This window comes from Pelobates fuscus, chromosome 4 (assembly GCF_036172605.1).
Source record: "Pelobates fuscus isolate aPelFus1 chromosome 4, aPelFus1.pri, whole genome shotgun sequence".
Taxonomy (NCBI): Eukaryota; Metazoa; Chordata; class Amphibia; order Anura; family Pelobatidae; genus Pelobates; species Pelobates fuscus.
This window is the reverse complement of record NC_086320.1, coordinates 267,300,761-267,322,762: the sequence shown is the minus strand read 5'-3', so window position 1 is coordinate 267,322,762 and position 22,002 is coordinate 267,300,761. Positions and strand designations below refer to the sequence as shown.

The 22,002-nt window shown below is 45.0% G+C and overlaps 1 protein-coding gene across 1 annotated transcript in view; it reads right to left on the bottom strand.

Moving 5' to 3' along the window:
- Window positions 1-22,002, bottom strand: part of ULK4 (unc-51 like kinase 4) — a 953,247-nt gene that overhangs the window by 259,713 nt on the left and 671,532 nt on the right. Inside the window, exon 34 of the mRNA XM_063452087.1 lies at window positions 10,966-11,151. Coding sequence (XP_063308157.1) covers window positions 10,966-11,151 — 186 coding nt within the window. The remainder of the gene's footprint in view (window positions 1-10,965; window positions 11,152-22,002) is intronic.

Genomic DNA, 22,002 nt, shown 5'->3' with positions numbered 1-22,002 from the left:
TAACACGCCCCTGGTAGGGACTGTAGTGTGGGATAGGGGCTGCTGTGGAAGGCACTGTTCACCCTGTGCACCCACCAAGGATCGGCTTTGCCTTTATGTTTTCTCTATGCGGACTGCCATATAACAATGACTGACAGGGAGCCAAGATAAAGATGAAGGTGTCCAGTTGAAGGATAAACAATTTTAGATTTCAATATTTAATTAAAATGTTCACATCTCATTAGAACAAGGGAGGTTTAAGCCACCCTCCCACTTGCCAGGCTGCGGACGGAGAATGTCAACTAAAGAATCAGCAGGTGGTGCCTTCTCACCATAATAAAATATTATTGCTGCTCAGTCACTATTAACATATTGGGTGCATCAGGTAGAGATTGAAATTAAATAGTGGAGACAGTTATCTGCCCACCCCATGCTCCCATCCAGGGGGAACAAGCATGCAGGAAAAGGCATGAAATTAAAGGGACACTATATTCACCAAGACCACTTCAGCTCAATGAAATGGTCTGGGTGCCAGGTCCCTCAGAGAAACTGCTATGTTTACATTGCAGGGTTAATCCAGCCTCTAGTGGCTGTCTTCCTGACAGGCGCTAGAGGCGCTTCTGCGACGCTGGATGTGAAATTTGCATCCAGCGTTCAGAACGTCCATAGGAAAGCATTGAGAAATGCTTTCCTATAGACAGTTTGAATGCGCGTGCAGCACTTGCCGCGCATGCGCATTCAGCTCCACTCGGGTGCTGACGTCGGCGGGGGAGAAGAGGTCACCAGCGCAGTGGGAGCCAGGCGCTGGATAAAGGTAAGCTGCTTAAGGGGTTTTACGACAGATGCCACTAATAAAGTGTAGAAAGGGTAAGTGGGCATGTCATTGTCCATTGCCCCTAATGTTGACCACTTCACAACCAAAAAAAAGGTTAAATAAAAGTCTATTAAGTCCCAACATTACTGTGAAAATAAAATAAATATATTTTTTTTTTAAACACAGAAAAATGGGGTAACAAAACAAAAAGCAACAAAGTGGGGGGCGTGGTTTGCAGCCGAGCGAGCTGGACGTGTCCGGATAGAGCTCCGCTGAACCACGGTGCCAACGGCCTATATTAGCAGAGATATACTTGTATAACTTACGGATTTAGGTGGGTAACCTGAGATGGATAGGCGGGCCCCGAGAAAGCAGCAAAAAAAATCTTCAGAACCGGGCGCTACGGTGTCGGAAATGTTTGCGGCCTCCCGCGCCATGCGCATGGCCACTCAAGATGGCGGACGAGATGGCCGGGGGACGCCTCACTCACCATCCAGCCCGGGGAGCGGAGTCTCTTCGGTGGCCCTGGAAACCGACACAGGCCAAATTCTGGCGAAGCTGGTGGAGGTTCGGTCCTACCTAGCCACGGAGATTGCCAGGAACACGGCCGAGGTCAAAACGGAGATTCAGGCCTTGGGCGTCAGGACAGCTGCCCTGGAACAGCGGATGGAGTCTACTGTGGTAGCCCAGAATGCAGCTGCAGGGCAAATTAACGTCCTGACGTCCCGACTATCCCAAGCCGAATTAGCTATAGATGACCTCGGCAACAGATCACGGAGAAACAATATCCGTCTTCGCGGCCTGCCGGAGCAGGAGGGGGAGGGGTCTCTCCTTGAACTGGTGGTGAGCATTTTTAGACCGCTTCTCCCTGACATACCAGAACATCTGTGGCATGTTGAACGGGCCCATAGGGCACTGCGAGCCCGGCGGATGGACGACAGGCGGCCGAGGGATGTGATCATCAGGTTCCTGTCATTTCAAACTAAAGAAGCTATCATGAAACATGGTAGGAATAACAAGATAATGTATAATGGGGCTGAACTGGCTGTTTACCAGGACTTAACGCCTGCCACGCTGCAGAAGCGGCGCGAGTGGCGCCCTATTACTGAACTTCTCCAGAGCAACAACATTAAATATGCTTGGGGCCACCCTTTCCGATTGATGGCGTTTAAGGATGGCCGCACCAAAATCTTGCTGGCTGATGGTGACCCGGTGCCTTTCTTGCAGGGGATGGGTATTCCGGTTCCAGAGGATCTGGCGGTACAGGCTACTTCGGCAGGCACCTTGACTCCTCTGCCTCGCGACTGGCTCACGGCGGGAGAGTGAGGGAATCGGCTTATTTGGCGATCTACCAATTCGGATGTCCGTGGCTATGGGCTCTCAGGTGTTCAGGGGGGGCTCTCGCTGTTTGGGTGGGTAGATCTGGGGGGTTCCCTGATCCTTTTACTTGTTCCCCTCCCCCCCCCCTCCTTACCCCCTGAGCGGATCGATCGGCCGTGCCGCGCTAGAGGGCCCGGTGTATGAAGGGTTGCCCACTGGGGGAGGGATGGCTTCGTTACTTCTGAAATCATGGCTGCGGGGGTGGAGTCGCGGGGGTTGGTTGTCTGCCTGGGCCTTCGGGTAGATTCCTGGGGGGGAGGCTGGCGGGGCGGCTTTTAGCTGCGGGGGCAGACCCCTTGGAGTTGGGGTGGGTAATCTGCACTGTCACCCACCTAATGGTAGTATATTTAATATCTCTTAATTAGTTGACATTGGCACCCTTGTGGTGCATTTTGTTGTTGGTCTATGTTCCTAATCCGATGGATCTTCATGGAGGTTTTGAGGAGAACGGAGCTTACACCCCAGACATGCCTGGCTATAGGTAAGACCAGGCTTATTTTTTTTATGTTCTATTTTTCATTTTCTCTTTTTCTTTCTGTCCTTTTTTTCTCCCCCTTACTTCCCTTTTCTTATCCCTTCCCTTGTGTTATCCCCTCAGGAGGGGGGAACGGGTGAACCTAACTGTGTCACGTACTATTGTCCTAGTCAGTTGGGCCTGGGCCTATTAATGTTTTTGAGCTACGTTATGACAGACCGCGCCTCTTGGCCTCAGGGCGAGTTGGCTCACGAGATTAGCTGGACAACATGTAGAATAAGATGCCTCTAAAGTTATTATCCTTGAATGTGAAAGGCCTTAATGCTCCGAACAAGCGCCGCCTTATGTTTCGGGAACTTAAGCGCCTTAATCCTGATATAGCATTCCTACAGGAGACACATATCCCGGCTGTAGCTAAACTGGCCTTGAAGGACCATACCTTTCGGACAGCCTATGAGTCCAGGGCTTTAAACAAGAGAAATGGGGTCGCGGTGCTTATTCATCATAGATGCCCGATCAGAGTGGGAACGGTCCAGGCGGATCCAGGAGGGCGTTTTATTTTAGTGACGGGGAGTGTTCATTCGCACCCGATACACCTGCTTAATATCTATGCACCGAACGCCCCCTCCACCGATTTTTGGGAGGATATGGCTCGATTGGTGAATTCTTTACCGCATGGCATGGTGATAGTTGGAGGCGATTTCAACGCGGCTCCATGTCCGGTGGTGGATAGAGGGCCATGCAGGGGACTCCCTCGATCCCATGGGACAGGATAAACTGTTATATGACTTTATTCGGCGTACAGGTCTTTTGGATATCTGGAGAGCACATCATCCCGATGATCGGGACTACACTTTTTATTCCGCTCCCCATGATACCTACTCGCGGATCGACCTTTTTCTTGTGAACCCCCATGTGGTGCCCAAGGTATCCGGCTCCACGGTGGGGTTGATAACCTGGTCGGACCACGCGGAGGTCACAATGACCTTGGACAATTTGTGTACGGCTTCTCCGTGGTCTTGGAAGCTGAATACCTCCCTGCTCCAGGACCCGATCGTGGTGGAGAAGGTTCGGGGGGAACTGGCAGAGTATTTCGCTAGAAATACTGAGGTTGGTGTCCGTCCGCCCACGGTGTGGGCAGCGCACAAGGCGGTTATCCGGGGTGTTCTAATCCGAGAAGCCACCTTGAAAAAAAAGAGAAAGGTTCAACGGTTAGCGTCGCTCCTGGAGGCTCTTGGAAAAGCAGAAACGAAACATAAACTTAACAATTCGCCTCGCACCCTAGCTGACGTTAAAGCCTTCCGGGCATTAATACGCGAAACTCTCCTCGACGAGACGCCAGGGCTATTGTGTGGTCCAAGCGGACTTATTACGAAAAAGCAAACAAAATGGATACACTATTAGCAAGGTCTCTCCGACCGAGACAGAGGAGCACGCACATTACGAGCATTAAAGATGCCTCTGGCAAAGGCCATACGGACCCCTCTAAGATAGCTCAAGTCTTTACGGAATATTATTCCAAATTATATAACCATTCTGGGGGGACTGGCACTGACCCCTCTAAGGAAACTGACGACACCCGCTCTTTCCTCTCCCGATTGTCCCTCCCGGCCTTACGGGGTGCAGACTCCGAGGCCCTAGGAATGCGGATTACGGCTGAGGAAATTGACGCGGCTATCTCCTCGTTAAGAGGCAACAGGGCTCCGGGCCCTGATGGCTTCGATGGGGGTTACTATAAGATCTTTCGGGAAGAACTGACTCCCCATTTGGAGAAATGGTTCAACGATCTCTTGGAGGGGGGCGCACCGGATGGAGACATGTCATTGGCCGATATTGTTCTATTGCCAAAGCCAGGTAGGGATGACACGGTGCCGGAAAATTTCCGCCCTATATCCTTGATCAATCATGATTGCAAAATCCTGGCAAAAGTTCTGGCTCATAGGCTGAACCCCTTGCTGCCAGGCCTAATACATCCGGACCAAGTGGGGTTTGTCCCAGGTAGGCAACTGTTCGAGAATACTAGGCGCAATGTTGACCTCATCTGGCGACAAACCGCTAGGGACACCCCAACCTTGATACTATCACTCGACGCCGAGAAGGCTTTTGACAGGGTGAAGTGGCCGTATCTGTTCGAAGTACTTCAAAACTTTGGCTTTCCAACCCCGTTCCTTACATTGATTAGAGCTATGTACACGGATGTTAGGGCACGGGTAAGGATAGCGGGGGCCAGGTTAACGCCTTTCAGTTTGGGGAACGGTACCAGACAGGGCTGCCCTTTGTCGCCCCTGCTGTTTGCCCTTTCCTTGGAACCCCTTTTGCAGGCTGTCAGGGAAAACGCGGATATCAAGGGGGTTATGGTTGGAGGGCAGAAGTATGTCGTGTCGGGCTTTGCTGATGACATTTTGCTTACTCTGACTGACCCATTGGATTCTATGGAGGCATTGACGCTCCTGTTGGATGTGTATAGCGGAATAGCCGGCTATAAGGTTAACATGGCCAAGTCGAGCGTGCTTCCCGTGAAGGTGGGAGCCGCGGAACTAGACCTTATAGGACGAACGTACAATATACGTATAGCGAGGGATTATATTACGTACCTTGGAGTCCGACTTACGGCAGACCCTGCTCAGCTGTTCCAACAAAATTACGCCCCTATGATGCGAACACTGATTGACGATATGGAGAGGTGGGTGGATAAGCCGATCTCTTGGATCGGCAGGATCCATTCTGTCAAGATGAATGTCCTCCCCCGAATCTTGTTCCTGTTTCAGGCACTCCCGGTCCGACTGACTAGAGCGGACTTGGGTGCGCTTCAGAAGGCGGTGGGTAAATTCATTTGGCAGAATAGGAGCCATAGGATCTCACGTAATGTTCTTTATAGAGCGAAAACGAGGGGAGGTTTGGGGCTGCCTAACCTTTATTTTTACTATCTGGCAGCCCAACTGACCCAGATAGCCATGTGGCACTCCCCTGTCGGGGAGAGGCGATGGGTTGATTTGGAATCTGCTATCTTGGGATCAGATTTGCCACAATTCTACATGTGGGTCCCTCGGGACTGTAGACCAACGACCCATGTAGCATGCCCGGCTATCAATAACTCTATAAAAATATGGGATGCAGCAGCTTTAAAGTATGGCTTGTCTCCCCATGTGTCCCCTTTGACCCCTTATTTGAGGAATGCAGCGTTCATACCTGGGATGGAGGCGAGGGACTTTCGAGGTTTGGAGGGCACTGGGGTCCAGAGATTTTACCAACTTTATGAAGGCGGATCGCTTGTAACATTTGAGGAATTGAAATCCCGAGCCCCTCTACGTCCGTCTGACTTTTTCAGATACCTCCAACTAAGGGATTTTGCCCTGACCCCGGAGGTAAAAACGGCCGCATTGACCCCGCTCACGTTCTTTGAACGGATGTGCGTGAAAGAACAATTCCCGAAAGGTCTGATTACTAATTTATACGCACATTTAAGCACGACCACGACTGAGTGGGGGGATTTGACCTACACGGCCCACTGGGAGGCAGACTTGAATGAGGAGCTAGAAGGGGTCGAGTGGCAGGAGATTTGGGAGGCCGCGGCGACCTCGTCAATGTGTGTCTCCCTGCAGGAACAGGCTTACAAGACCATGTTTAGATGGTACACCACTCCGGTAAAGCTTTACAGGATGCATAGGGTGCCCAATGATCTGTGTTGGAGAGGTTGTGGCCAAAAGGGGACTTATCTTCACATGTGGTGGGATTGCCCTGAGATACGAAAGTATTGGAAATTGATTGCAAACCTGCTACGGGATATTTTTGATAGAGAAGTCCGCCTGGACCCCTGGGTCTTCCTCCTGGCCAGGTCCATGGATGATTGGACCAGGAATGAACAGAAACTGGTACTTAAGGTGAACTTGGCTGCTCGGAGGGCGTTGGCACAGGTCTGGCTGCAGAGGGGGATCCCCTCGCGAGACCTGGTTATTCAAAAGATTAGAGATAATTACCTAATGGACAAGCTGACAGCGCAGGTCAGGGGTACATTGTCTAGATTTGAAAAGGTCTGGGGCCCGTGGATGGAGAGTGGAGTCGGCGAATAGGTGATGGAGTGGGGGGAGGTTTCTCCCCCGGCCCCTTGCGTCTCTTGCTGGCCGTCATCCCCTGGCCTTGTTTCATCCACCCGGCGCTCCTTCGTAGGGACGAATGTTGCTAATTGCTCGAGTTCCATTGTGGGCCTGGGCCGCGTGACTCTGTTGGGGTCGTGGCGATTGGTTCCCTGGTCCACCCCTTCCTGTCCCCCTCCTTTCTCCCTCTTATACCTTCCTCCTACCCCTCTCTCCTTTATCTCTACTTATTGGAAGTTTATGTGCTTCCACTTTTCTATATGTCACCTTCTTCTCGGTCCTGACCGATAATAGTGCTCCTTTATCACCAAGTAGGTGGGCTCAGGTGCGCAGGTGTGGAGTCTTAGGCGGTACTGGCGTAATGCTGGCAGATACGTGCCGACGACTCTGTGAAAGTTTTAGGCTCCCTCAAACATTCTGATCCCACCTGTACTTTATATGGGTAACTACATAGGAGCATGGTGTGAGAGGATACGGAACTTGATAGCTGGTCGGATCTCGATAATTTTCATCTCTTATATTATCTCTCTTATAAAAAACCCTGGCGGGGCACTTTCAGAACTTGGGATAAGACAGTCTGTACACGATTTACGCATGCACTCGGAGAATACCTTATTTCACTGTGTTTGTTTTCCTCACTTGTGCAATATTGGATGTATGCTATACTACCTTGTGTCTTACTGTATTGTGTTGTTTGTATCATTATTGGTGCTCTGCCTGGATATAAATAAAGAATTAAAAAAAAAAAAAAAAAAGCAACAAAGTGTAATGAAAAACAATCCATGAAAGACTCTGCATAGAATAAGCTTTCTCACAATATTTAAAGGACCACTCTAGGCACCCAGACCACTTCAGCTTAATGAGGTGGTCTGGGTGCCAGGTCCTTCTAGGGTTAACCCATTTTTTCATAAACATAGCAGTTTCAGAGAAACTGCTATGTTTATGAATGGGTTAAGCCTTCCCCCTATGTCCTCTAGTGGCTGTCTCATTGACAGCCGCTAGAGGCGCTTGCGTGCTTCTCACTGTGATTTTCACAGTGAGAGCACGCCAGCGTCCATAGGAAAGCATTATGAATGCTTTCCTATGTGACCGGCTGAATGCGCGCGCAGCTCTTGCCGCGCGTGCGCATTCAGCCGACGGGGAGGAGAAGAGGAGGATCGGAGGAGGAGAGCAGGAGGAGATCTCTCCGCCCAGCGCTGGAAAAAGGTAAGATTTAACCCCTTTCCCCTTTCCAGAGCCGGGCGGGAGGGGGTCCCTGAGGGTGGGGGCACCCTCAGGGCACTCTAGTGCCAGGAAAACGAGTATGCTTTCCTGGCACTAGAGTGGTCCTTTAAGCTTTGTAATCAGAGCACTCTGGCAGGCAAGTCTCACTTGTCTCAAGATGAAGCATTAAAGAGCCACTATAAGCACTCATGCCACTTCAGCTCATTGAGGTGGTCTGGGAGCAATATGCCTGTCCCCCTTTTTCCTGCAATGTAAATCATTGCAATTTTAGAGAAACTGCTATAATTACATTGCAGGACTAAGACTGCTTCTAGTGGCTGCCAATCAGATAGCCACTAGAGGCACTTCCTGCTTGTTAAGCAAGTTTTGGTCAACTAACTGATGCTGGACGTAGTCACGCTCTGCATGAGGACTTCTAGCGTTAGTAAAATTCCCATAGGAAAGCAAAGAAGCAAAGCACATTAGCCACGCTCCCCGTCGGATGGGAGTAGGCGAAGTGCCAACCCAGCACCGAGGGAGATCAGCTCTGGAATCAGGTGAGTACAATTCTCTATTCCTTACCTTATAATCCCCCCTACCCCGGGGGCGTGGGGGAGGGATGGAAAAGGGAATTATAGAGTAAGGGATACAAATTTGTATTCCTTATACTATAATATCCCTTTACGTGAGTTTTCAAAAGGTTAAAGTTCACAAGATGTTTATACATTCATTTTGCTGCTTACTTGGGCTATGTTGTGCTGTGATATGGCTGATAGCCGGTGTTGGCTTTAAGTGGTGTATACAATTAATAACAATAATATACATATAATAATGGAAAGTTAGCAAATTGATGCAATTCTATATAATCCTAATAGTATATATATATATATATATATATATATATATACACACACAAAGTTAACAAAGTGAAACAATTCTAAATAATCCTTTTCTTTTTTTTCAAAGCCCTGCAATTTTATTTGGTTTTGTATCAAATCAAACATTTTCAAATGTACCGGCTCATTGGCTGAGGGCAGTCAGCTGATGCACTGTAGGGCTTAGCTCAAAAGGGTTAGCGAAAGTTCTTGAGCAGAAGTGGAGGTCGTGGAGCAATGCCTGGCAGACACTGAGCAGTGAAGGAGGTGGGGCATAGTTCCTGGAGGATACCTCGTAAAAAGTCAAACTGTTCTAAAAGTATCTGACTCATTGCAATTTGGGGAGAGTGGTTGGGTGTTTACTTTAAAGTATAAACGTTTGTTTCTGTATTTCTTTATTTTTTTGAAAAGGTGATATACTCACTTTCTAAAGCTGTAATCGATAGTATGAAATAAAAAAGATGCAATGCTCACTGCCTAACCTGCCATGTATAAGTAATAATGTGCCATATCATATAGTAGGTACATGTAGAGATAAATTGTGCAATTAATAATCAACTTGTATTATAATTGAATCCTCTAGGGTCTATAGAACATAAAATGTACTAGAACTATTTGTGATTCTTTTTTAAGCCGTGAATTTCCAGATACACATCAATTAGAGATTTGAATATCTGCTGATATACATTGGAAAATACTAGCAGGAACAGGCAAAGAAAGCTTATATTTGTATATTACTCTAGTTCACTCATGAAAATCTTATTGAAAAGCAAAATGAAAGTACAAGTTCTCTGCACGGAGCACAGAACATTGTATTGCCTAGGTAATGAACAGTTCTATTGGCTTTCAAGTGAGCAAAAGTACAAAGAATTACATACCTACTTATCTTTGAGAGTGAATCTGCCATGTTAAAATAAATACTTATACAGTACCACGAGTTGTAGAACTGAACATTAACATGCTGATTACATTTGTTATAAACTTATGATGTAGTTTACTGGATACATTACAATGTAACAGCCTTTTTTTAAAACCGTAATAAAAATGTAATATACAAATGTGTAACTAGCTTGTTTTTCTTATCCAAAACCATAGGAAGACATTTCCTATTAGAAGATAGAACTAATCTGGATATGTGATGTATAATACCTCTAACACAAAGTACTTTGATAGAGCTATAACCATTATCTGCTATACCAAGGTATACTTAAAATAGTAAATTTTGCTTTCTATCACGGTATAACGGAGTGCTACAAAATATTGTAGAAAGGAAAGCAGATTCACAGTATTTACTAACTTTACATTCTACCTAGATATTGTAGCTTACTTTATCACTCACCACTTCATTGCAAGCAAAAAACTAAATAGACACCATCTTAGCACAATATCATTTTACACATCTAAGCATGCAGTGAATCTGTTCTGCTACAGTACACAGAGAATAATTTTTATAGCACGCCTGTATTTTACACACCTGCGTAGTGCATACATAAGGACGACTCCTTATATAGCATTCTTATCCAGAATGCATTAAAGTTAATGCAAAAAGAACATTAGCAACTATACAATCTGGGGGATGTATAATCATACACCCTGTTTAAAAAAAAAAAAAGAAGAAGAAGAAGACGACAACTCTGCTTGTGGATTTCCAGCTTCTGCAAGGTACTATGCTAGAAACCAGGATAACTCACCAGCTAAAGATACTATACATTTTGTGGTTTACCACTAGTTATCATTAAAAATGAATGTTACATTATACATCTGTCTCATCACCTGCTGTCTCTCTCTCTCCTGATCTCTCCCCTCCCATCGCAGTCTATTTTTTTTTTTATTGTTCTCTCACTTCTCGTGAAAAACGTTTCCATTGCTCCCATACCCTTTTTTTTAAATTAAATATTCTCTTTTCCATTACTCTTTCCAGGTCTATTTCTCGCTCTCTATTTTTTAAATTCCTTTAGCATGATTTAAAGTAAATAGTTTTCTTTACTTAAAAAATAAATAAAAAAACACAAGAAAAAAACCCTTAGTATTTGCTATATTTGACAGACAGCCTTCTTGTTTCCTTACTCAGCGCTCCCCTGAATGCTATGTCAGTAAGTTAGCTCAAGTAACAATGTACAATAAATAATCATGCTGTTTACTCACCAGTCTTTTAATGACTCTCAGCATAAGCTTCTGATGCTTTGGGTCCTTCTTAGAAAGCAATACTTGAGCAAAGCTCTCCATGTTATCTTGGGACATACTATCTTGGCCTTCACCACCGTAAAGCTGGACCATTACAGACAAACATTGTGAGGCATTCTCAAATATTTCTGAATCCTCAGATGGCAACTAAAAGTGATCAAGTGAATAAACATTAATATCGATTATACAATAGAATAAAACATTCATAGTTTTATATTTTTTCTGCTATTTAAGTTTTTTTTATATATATCATACATATGGCATATGCATGCATGGCACATTGATGTGAGGCATATGGGGGGGGGGAGGGGACAGAGATAGCCTAGAGATCAGTGAAGTGAGGCATATGGGGGGGAAAAGGGGGGCAGAGATAGCCTAGAGATCAGTGAAGTGAGGCATATGGGGATGAGGAGGGGGAGAGGGGGGCAGAGATAGCCTAGAGATCAGTGAAGTGAGGCATATGGGGATGGGGATGGGGCAGAGATAGCCTAGAGATCAATGAAGTGAGGCATATGGGGGGGGGGGCAGAGATAGCCTAGAGATCAATGAAGTGAGGCATATGGGGATGGGGGGGGGGCAGAGATAGCTTAGAGATCAATGAAGTGAGGCATATGGGGATGGGGGGGGGGCAGAGACAGCCTAGAGATCAATGAATTGAGGCATATGGGGATGGGGGGAGGCAGAGATAGCCTAGAGATCAATGAAGTGAGGCATATCGGGATGGGGGGGGGCAGAGATAGCCTAGAGATCAGTGAAGTGAGGCATATGGGGGGGAGGGGGCAGAGATAGCCTACAGATCATCAAAGTGAGGCATTGGGGGGGCAGAGATAGCCTACAGATCATCAAAGTGAGGCATGGGGGGCAGAAACAGCCTACAGATCATCGAAGTGAGGCATGGGGGGGCAGAGATAGCCTAGAGATCAATGAAGTGAGGCATATGGGGATGGGGGGGGCAGAGATAGCCTAGAGATCAATGAAGTGAGGCATATCGGGATGGGGGGGGGCAGAGATAGCCTAGAGATCGGTGAAGTGAGGCATATGGGGGGGAGGGGGCAGAGATAGCCTACAGATCATCAAAGTGAGGCATTGGGGGGGCAGAGATAGCCTACAGATCATCAAAGTGAGGCATGGGGGGCAGAAACAGCCTACAGATCATCGAAGTGAGGCATGGGGGGGCAGAGATAGCCTAGAGATCAATGAAGTGAGGCATATGGGGATGGGGGGGGCAGAGATAGCCTAGAGATCAATGAATTGAGGCATATGGGGATGGGGGAAGGCAGAGATAGCCTAGAGATCAATGAAGTGAGGCATATCGGGAGGGGGGGCAGAGATAGCCTAGAGATCAGTGAAGTGAGGCATATGGGGGGGGAGGGGGCAGAGATAGCCTACAGATCATCGAAGTGAGGCATGGGGGGGGGCATAGATAGCCTACAGATCATCAAAGTGAGGCATTGGGGGGCAGAGATAGCCTACAGATCATCAAAGTGAGGCATGGGGGGGGGGGGCAGAAACAGCCTACAGATCATCAAAGTGAGGCATGGGGGGGGCAGAAACAGCCTACAGATCATCGAAGTGAGGCATGGGGGGGCAGAGATAGCCTACAGATCATCGAAGTGAGGAATGGGGAGGCAGAGATAGCCTACAGATCATCGAAGTGAGGCATGAGGGGGGGCAGAGATAGCCTACAGATCATCAAAGTGAGGCATGGGGGAGGTAAAGTAAGAGAAGGAGAAGGAAGGAGCAGAAAGGAGAAGGAATAGAAATGAGCAGAAAGGGGCAGCAAGGATCTGGAATGGACAGCAAGGAGCACAACAGGTAAAGTAGGAGAAGGAGCACAAAGTGACACAAATGAGCAGGAAGGGGCAGCAAGGAGCAGGAATGGTCTGCAAGGAGCACGAAGGGTCAACAAGGATCACGAAGGGTCAACAAGGAGCATGAAGGGTCAACAAGGAGCATGAAGGGTCAACAAGGAGCACGAAGGGTCAACAAGGAGCACGAAGGGTCAACAAGGATCACAAAGGGTCAACAAGGATCACGAAGGGTCAACAAGGATCACGAAGGGTCAGCAAGGAGCACGAAGGGTCTGCAAGGAGCACGAAGGGTCTGCAAGGAGCACAAAGGGTCTGCAAGGAGCACGAAGGGTCTGCAAGGATCACGAAGGGTCTGCAAGGATCACAAAGGGTCTGCAAGGAGCTGGAAGGTAAAGCAGCACAAAGGTAAAGTAGAAGGAGCCAAAGGGTCAGGAAGGAGCTGAAAATAGTAGCAAGGAGCAGGAAGGGACAGAAGGAGCACAAAGGCGAAGTAGGCGAAGGAACAGAAATGAGCAGGAAGGGTCTGCAAGGAGAAGGAAGGGTCGGCAAGGGGCAGCAAGGAGTAGGAAGGGTCTGCAAGGGGCAGCAAGGAGTAGGAAGGGTCTGCAAGGAGAAGGAAGGGTCTGCAGAGAGCAGAAAGGGACAGAAGGAGCACAAAGGTAAAGGAGCAGAAAGAATCAGAAGGCGCACAAAGGTAGTAGGAGAAGGAGCAGAAAAGGGTAGCAAGGAGCAGAAAGGGACAGCAAGGAGCACAAAGGTAAAGTAGGAGAAGGAGCAGAAAGGGTCTGCAAGGAGCAGAAAGATCAGAGAGGGACAGGAGCAGAAGGGGAAGCACAATAAGCAGAAAGGTAAAGCAGCAGAAGGAGTCAAGGAGGAGAGAAGACCGTGTCAGAAGAAAAAGAAGACTGTGTCAGAAGAAAAAGAAGACCGTGTCAAATAAAGGAGAAGAAAAGGAGATTGGAGCAGGAAGGACAAGTGAAGTAAACCCTCCACTTTATAAGGCTTTGGAACCTGGGCCTGGCAGGGAAACTTTGGACCTTCTCATCTCCCCAGGTAAAAAAATATCAGTGTTAATGTGTTCACTTTTATTTACTGAGTGTCAGGAAGCACAGAGGGCCGCTGGGGAGGGGTGTCGCTGATTGGCTAGAGCGGTCAGCTGGCACTCTAAGCCAATCAGTAGCTCCACATTCATAAAAAAGTAAAACATTTTATGAACCGGGAACTAGCGATTGGCTTAGAGCGTCAACTGACCACTCTAGCCAATGTGTAGCACCCATGCCTGACGTCAATCTGCACTTCCTGACACTCCGTTTCAGAAGCCGAATACCACTGAGCGACCTGGAAATCTGTAGCTGGAGGAAGCCTTTGGGGTTAAACCATTTCAGAGCGGTTTAACCCCTTAAAGGAAAGAGAGCACCCAGGGGCTTCCTGGCATCATAGCATTTTCATTTAGATGAAGTTGTTATGGTGACCAGAATGCTCCTTTAATTTGCTTAAAGGAACACTATAGTGTCAGGAATACAAACATGTATTCCTGACACCATAGTTGTGAAAATGCTATTCAACCTGGATTTATGTGATAATGACTATGCTCCTCCCCTTCATGACACTGTCAAAAAGGGACCAAGCAAGGATGTCATTCCAATTATGCCCCCCCCCACCCCCCCCAATTCCTGCGGACGCCCATGGTTCTAGCATTTATGTTTTAAGAATCAGAGATTAGCGGAAGGGCAGAGGTAGAGCTAAACAGCACTACATTCAAGACTTTAGGGTTAAACCTCAAATGGGACCTCCTTGCACCATAACAACTTAAATCCAATGAAGCTGTAATGCGGCCCAGAGTGTTTCTTTAAAACACAGGGTTGTCTGTCTGTATCAGCCTATTTAAATAAGTAGCTTTATATCTCTCAGCATGATATAGCTCAACAAAATATTTTGGGATTTTCTAATTAAGCAAGAATAATAAAATAATTGAAAGCATTTTTTTTTTTTTTATCTTGCATAGATATACGCCATGCAAAACATTATTAAATGACACATATTTATTTATTTTTTTACTGCCCATTACCATGCATTCATGAATCTGCCCACAGGAGAGAAACCAAGAATAGCTGGCTCTGCAAACAAATGGTCTTGCCAGTGACTGATGACTAAGCTTTGAGTAGCTGTCAATTTGTCACCAATCATAAGCTATAATTTCACACTAAAGTTGCAAGAAAGAAAAATAAAAAGCTTGTGAAAAAATGCAATCTATTTCAAGAATGACTGCATCAAGCAACCACTTCAAGGAATGGAAAACAGCTTTTCATTTCTATAGATTTAAAAGTGAGGCTTTCACCCTACAAATCACAGCACATAAGTAAATTGATTTAGTTTCTCCGAAAGGAACCTTTCTCTCAGATGTATTCAGGTAACAATAACCTTGAAATACCAATCAGAGGGGACGAACGGAAGTACTGATTTATGGTCTGTTGTGGGCTTATACACAAATTACAGAAAATTGAAGACTAGAGAACATAAAATGATTAATAAATACAAAGAAAATATATTTAATAAACATCTGGCCTATTGAAATGAAGAAGAGAAAAATAATAAGACAACTGTTAAAAGGTATACAGGCATGTTTGGAACACACCAGAGCTTCTAAACTGATTTCTTGTGTTTGGAGCCGGTGCAAGGATTACACAAGGCTACACAGGCGAAAATAGTGCTGTAGAGTGGGGGCACACAGGGGCTGTAGAGTTGGACACAGCACCTGAGCTCCCCTCTACAGTTTATGTGCGCCCTCTCAGCCCCTGGGGGCAGTAGCTAAAAAAAAAATAAAAAAAAAATAAGTTGATAATAAAAAACAAACAAACAAACAAAAAAACAAGTTCTTGCTTACAAAGTCAGATATGGGGTAATGGAAAACCTGACACCCCGATCATCTATCCATGTCTTAGCATAAACCATCCTATGATGGATGCATAATACTAAAGTGTAAATTAACCAAATAGGTTTCAGGAAACATTCTTGCCCTTAAAGGGACACTATAGTCACCAGCAGAACTACAGCTTAAAGCAGTTGTTCTGGTGAGTAGTCAGTCTCTGCAGGCATTTTGCTGTTAATACTAACTTTTCATAGAGTGGTTCAGACGGCCACTAGAGGTGTTTCCTGGGTCAGTGCTGCATGTTGCATGGAGACGCTGAACTTTCCCCATATATATGCATTGATTTAATGCATCGCTATGAGGAGATGTTGATTGGCCAGCATAGGTTTTGGCTCCGCTACCCCGTTCTTCTTAGCTGAGATCATCAGAATTTACCATCTTAGCCAATTCAATGCAAGGAGGGATAAATTGTGTATAGGGTCAGGAATACAAGTTTGTATTCCTGACACTTTAGTGTTCTTTTAACAATTTATATGTGAAAGCATGTTAAACTATGTTTCAAATGTTTTTCTTAGTATCAAACAGTGTGATCTTTAAAATGCTCACCATTAGTCTGTTTTACACTTCTGACTAGTGATGTCACGAACATGAAATTTTCCGTTCGCGAATGGCGAACGCGAACTTCCGCAAATGTTCGCGAATGGGCAAACCCGGCGAACCGCCATAGACTTCAATAGGCAGGCGAATTTTAAAACCCACAGGGACTCTTTCTGGTCACAATAGTGATGGAAAAGTTGTTTCAAGGGGACTAACACCTGGACTGTGGCATGCCGGAGGGGGATCCATGGCAAAACTCCCATGGAAAATTACATAGTTGATGCAGAGTCTGGTTTTAATCCATAAAGGGCATAAATCACCTAACATTCCTAAATTGTTTGGAATAACGTGCTTTAAAACATCAGGTATGATGTTGTATTGAATATAACAAATGTTCCACCTGTGAGGAGGGTCCAAACAACTATGGACCGTTTCACTGGTGGAGGAACACCTATTGGGACACTCCAGGGGTGTCCTGGGGCTTAACCCCTATAGTTAGAATAATGAAAGAAAACTCAACTGCTGGAGTGAACCAGACTAGTCAAGTGTACAACTGGATATGGTGAACGAAATAATACTGATAATGTGACAAATACCGTCTAGTGAGAACACCAGTAAATAGTGGTGAAAATCTAGCCAAAATGGCTTTCCTCTATGTACAAAGAATGATGCCTATGAACCTACAGAGCTCCCGAATAGCTAACTGGCTAGTGACTTTAATAAGTAGAAAGAAATGGTCAAGTCCAGAGCTAGGGGCCCTTAGAGTAGGTATAAGTCAAATGACGAACATAGGTATCTGGGGTGCTGTCACGTCCAGCTAGACACGGTGCTTAGATCGTGCAACTGCAAGAGGGTCTATGAACTTGGTAACCAGTTTAATGTAGTATCTGGTCGGCGGTATACCAAGCGATAGTCCCACTGTCAAAGGGGGTGTCATAAATGAGTTAATGAATACTTTGCATAGATGACATAGGGAAACAGGCATGTAAATAATACCTCCCCCTATATACAACTCGATAACTGTAACACTGAACAAATAATGGTTACAGTATATAATCGAGAGGCCCCAATTGATACTACTGAGGTATACTCAGCAGATACAAAGCGTGACCCAAACCCTAGTACAAATAGGAGGAATAAAACACACAATAAGGGTGACTACATGTGCATAACCATACTTAGTGTGTTGGTTGCCTACACATGGTGATAGAGATACCTAAGTGAAAAATAGAGTGAGTAGAACAGAGAGCCCTTAGAGCCCGACGCGCGTTTCGGTGCTCGCTCAGATGCACCTTCGTCAGGGGCCCCTGACGAAGGTGCATCTGAGCGAGCACCGAAACGCGCGTCGGGCTCTAAGGGCTCTCTGTTCTACTCACTCTATTTTTCACTTAGGTATCTCTATCACCATGTGTAGGCAACCAACACACTAAGTATGGTTATGCACATGTAGTCACCCTTATTGTGTGTTTTATTCCTCCTATTTGTACTAGGGTTTGGGTCACGCTTTGTATCTGCTGAGTATACCTCAGTAGTATCAATTGGGGCCTCTCGATTATATACTGTAACCATTATTTGTTCAGTGTTACAGTTATCGAGTTGTATATAGGGGGAGGTATTATTTACATGCCTGTTTCCCTATGTCATCTATGCAAAGTATTCATTAACTCATTTATGACACCCCCTTTGACAGTGGGACTATCGCTTGGTATACCGCCGACCAGATACTACATTAAACTGGTTACCAAGTTCATAGACCCTCTTGCAGTTGCACGATCTAAGCACCGTGTCTAGCTGGACGTGACAGCACCCCAGATACCTATGTTCGTCATTTGACTTATACCTACTCTAAGGGCCCCTAGCTCTGGACTTGACCATTTCTTTCTACTTATTAAAGTCACTAGCCAGTTAGCTATTCGGGAGCTCTGTAGGTTCATAGGCATCATTCTTTGTACATAGAGGAAAGCCATTTTGGCTAGATTTTCACCACTATTTACTGGTGTTCTCACTAGACGGTATTTGTCACATTATCAGTATTATTTCGTTCACCATATCCAGTTGTACACTTGACTAGTCTGGTTCACTCCAGCAGTTGAGTTTTCTTTCATGATGTTGTATTGATCAGGTAGTGTAAGGGTTACGCCCGCTTCACAGTGACAGACCAAACTCCCCATTTAACGCACCGCAAACAACCGCAAACAGTTCATTTGCACAACCGCAAACTCCCAATTTGCACAAGGTTGTATACAAAGCTAGCCATGTCCCGTTCCTTGTCCTCACTGATGTAATTGAAGGTCTCTTCCTCCACCCAGCCACGTACAACACCAAGTGTCCCCGAAAGGTGACAACAAGCCCCCTGTATTTTATTTTTTTTAAATGTACACTACTGTTACACCAGATTTGAGTTGCACTGGTGTGACACTGTGCCCTGGCAGGCCCTGAAACGCACACGTGTGAAGGAAACTGACTGCTATTATTTCACAGTCAAATTTCTAGTTTTTTTTTTTAATGTACACTACTGTTACACCAGATAAGAGTTGCACTGGTGTGATACTGTGCCCTGGCAGGCCCTGAAACGCACACGTGTGAAGGAAACTGACTGCTATTATATTACAGTCAAAAAAGTTTTTGTTTTTTTTTAAATGCAAGCTATTGTGACACCAGATATGAGTGGTGGCACTGGGACCACCTTAAAAATATTGGATATCGCTAAAAATCATGATCACTATATACTTTCTCTACAAACCTCTAAAACGAACCAAACTACTCATCCATCCGCTATACCACTTTATCCCACCTAGAACTAGTGCCCAGTTAAAATACTTGACTCTTATTACCCACACTCAGTCATGCCACACACATTTCACCACTACTCTCACTGAAGCCCTCTGACTACGGCTAAATTCATCTTCTACATCAGAACACTACTCCTAAGATTGGGTTGTATCCATGTCTCGGGTCTTTCATTTAGAATAGGGGCAGCTTCGGTCTCCTTCAACACTGACACTCCAGTGCATATTATTAAAAGATTGGGCGGATGGAAATCCTCAGTCTACAACCGATATATTCCTCATCCCGAGAAAGAAATGAGGAAAGCTTTTAAAAGTTTGGCTTTGTAAATTTGATGCAATAAGTGTGTTTTTCTTTAATACCTTTTCCCCCTTTTTGCATGAACCCAATTTACATATATTACTAATATGTTTCTGAACATATATATTATATTATTCACTCACTCTCTGGGCCGGCCTAAGACATCATGCTGCCTAGGTCCAACGATAAATGACTTTGGGGGATAATGTATAATAAACACAGGTTAATGGCTATGGGAGGGATAATGTATAATAAACACAGGTTACTGGCTATGGGGGAGATAATGTATAATAAGCACAGGTTACTGGCTATGGGGAGGGGGGGTAATGTATAATAAGCACAGGTTACTGGCTATGGGAGAATAATATATAATAAACACAGGTTACTGGCTATGGGAGGATAATGTATAATAAACACAGGTTACTGGCTATGGGGGATAATGTATAATAAACACAGGTTAATGGCTATGGGAGGGATAATGTATAATAAACACAGGTTACTGGCTATGGGGGAGATAATGTATAATAAGCACAGGTTACTGGCTATGGGGGGTAATGTATAATAAGCACAGGTTACTGGCTATGGGAGGATAATGTATAATAAACACAGGTTACTGGCTATGGGAGGGATAATGTATAATAAACACAGGTTACTGGCTGTGGGAGGATAATGTATAATAAACACAGGTTACTGGCTATGGGGGATAATGTATAATAAACACAGGTTACTGGCTATGGGGAGGATAATGTATAATAAACACAGGTTACTGGCTATGGGGGATAATGTATAATAAACACAGGTTACTGGCTATGGGAGGGATAATATATAATAAACACAGGTTACTGGCTATGGGGGATAATGTATAATAAACACAGGTTACTGGTTGTGGGGGGATAATGTATAATAAACACAGGTTACTGGTTGTGGGGGGATAATGTATAATAAACACAGGTTACTGGTTGTGGGGGGATAATGTATAATAAACACAGGTTACTGGCTATGGGAGGGATATTGTATAATAAACACAGGTTACTGGCTATGGGAGGGATAATGTATAATAAACACAGGTTACTGGCTATGGGGGGATAATGTATAATAAACACAGGTTAATGGCTATGGGAGGGATAATGTATAATAAACACAGGTTACTGGCTATGGGGGAGATAATGTATAATAAGCACAGGTTACTGGCTATGGGGGGGTAATGTATAATAAGCACAGGTTACTGGCTATGGGAGGATAATGTATAATAAACACAGGTTACTGGCTATGGGAGGGATAATGTATAATAAACACAGGTTACTGGCTATGGGGAGGATAATGTATAATAAACACAGGTTACTGGCTATGGGGGGATAATGTATAATAAACACAGGTTACTGGCTATGGGGGATAATGTTTAATAAACACAGGTTACTGGTTGTGGGGGGATAATGTATAATAAACACAGGTTACTGGCTATGGTGGAGATAATGTATAATAAACACAGGTTACTGGCTATGGGAGGATAATGAATAATAAACACAGGTTACTGGCTATGGGGGATAATGTATAATAAACACAGGTTACTGGTTGTGGGGGGGATAATGTATAATAAACACAGGTTACTGGTTGTGGGGGGATAATGTATAATAAACACAGGTTACTGGTTGTGGGGGGATAATGTATAATAAACACAGGTTACTGGCTATGGGGGGTATTGTATAATAAACACAGGTTACTGGCTATGGGAGGGATAATGTATAATAAACACAGGTTACTGGCTATGGGGGGATAATGTATAATAAACACAGGTTAATGGCTATGGGAGGGATAATGTATAATAAACACAGGTTACTGGCTATGGGGGAGATAATGTATAATAAGCACAGGTTACTGGCTATGGGGGGGGGTAATGTATAATAAGCACAGGTTACTGGCTATGGGAGGATAATGTATAATAAACACAGGTTACTGGCTATGGGAGGGATAATGTATAATAAACACAGGTTACTGGCTATGGGAGGATAATGTATAATAAACACAGGTTACTGGCTATGGGGGATAATGTATAATAAACACAGGTTACTGGCTATGGGGAGGATAATGTATAATAAACACAGGTTACTGGCTATGGGGGGATAATGTATAATAAACACAGGTTACTGGCTATGGGGGATAATGTATAATAAACACAGGTTACTGGTTGTGGGGGGATAATGTATAATAAACACAGGTTACTGGTTGTAGGGGGATAATGTATAATAAACACAGGTTACTGGTTGTGGGGGGATAATGTATAATAAACACAGGTTACTGGCTATGGTGGAGATAATGTATAATAAACACAGGTTACTGGCTATGGGAGGATAATGAATAATAAACACAGGTTACTGGCTATGGGAGAATAATGTATAATAAACACAGGTTACTGGCTATGGGGGAGATAATGTATAATAAGCACAGTTTACTGGCTATGGGGGATAATGTATAATAAACACAGGTCACTGGCTATGGGGGGATAATGTATAATAAACACAGGTTACTGGTTGAGGGGGGATAATGTATAATAAACAAATGTTACTGGTTGTGGGGGGATAATGTATAATAAATACAGGTTACTGGCTATGGGGGAGATAATGTATAATAAGCACA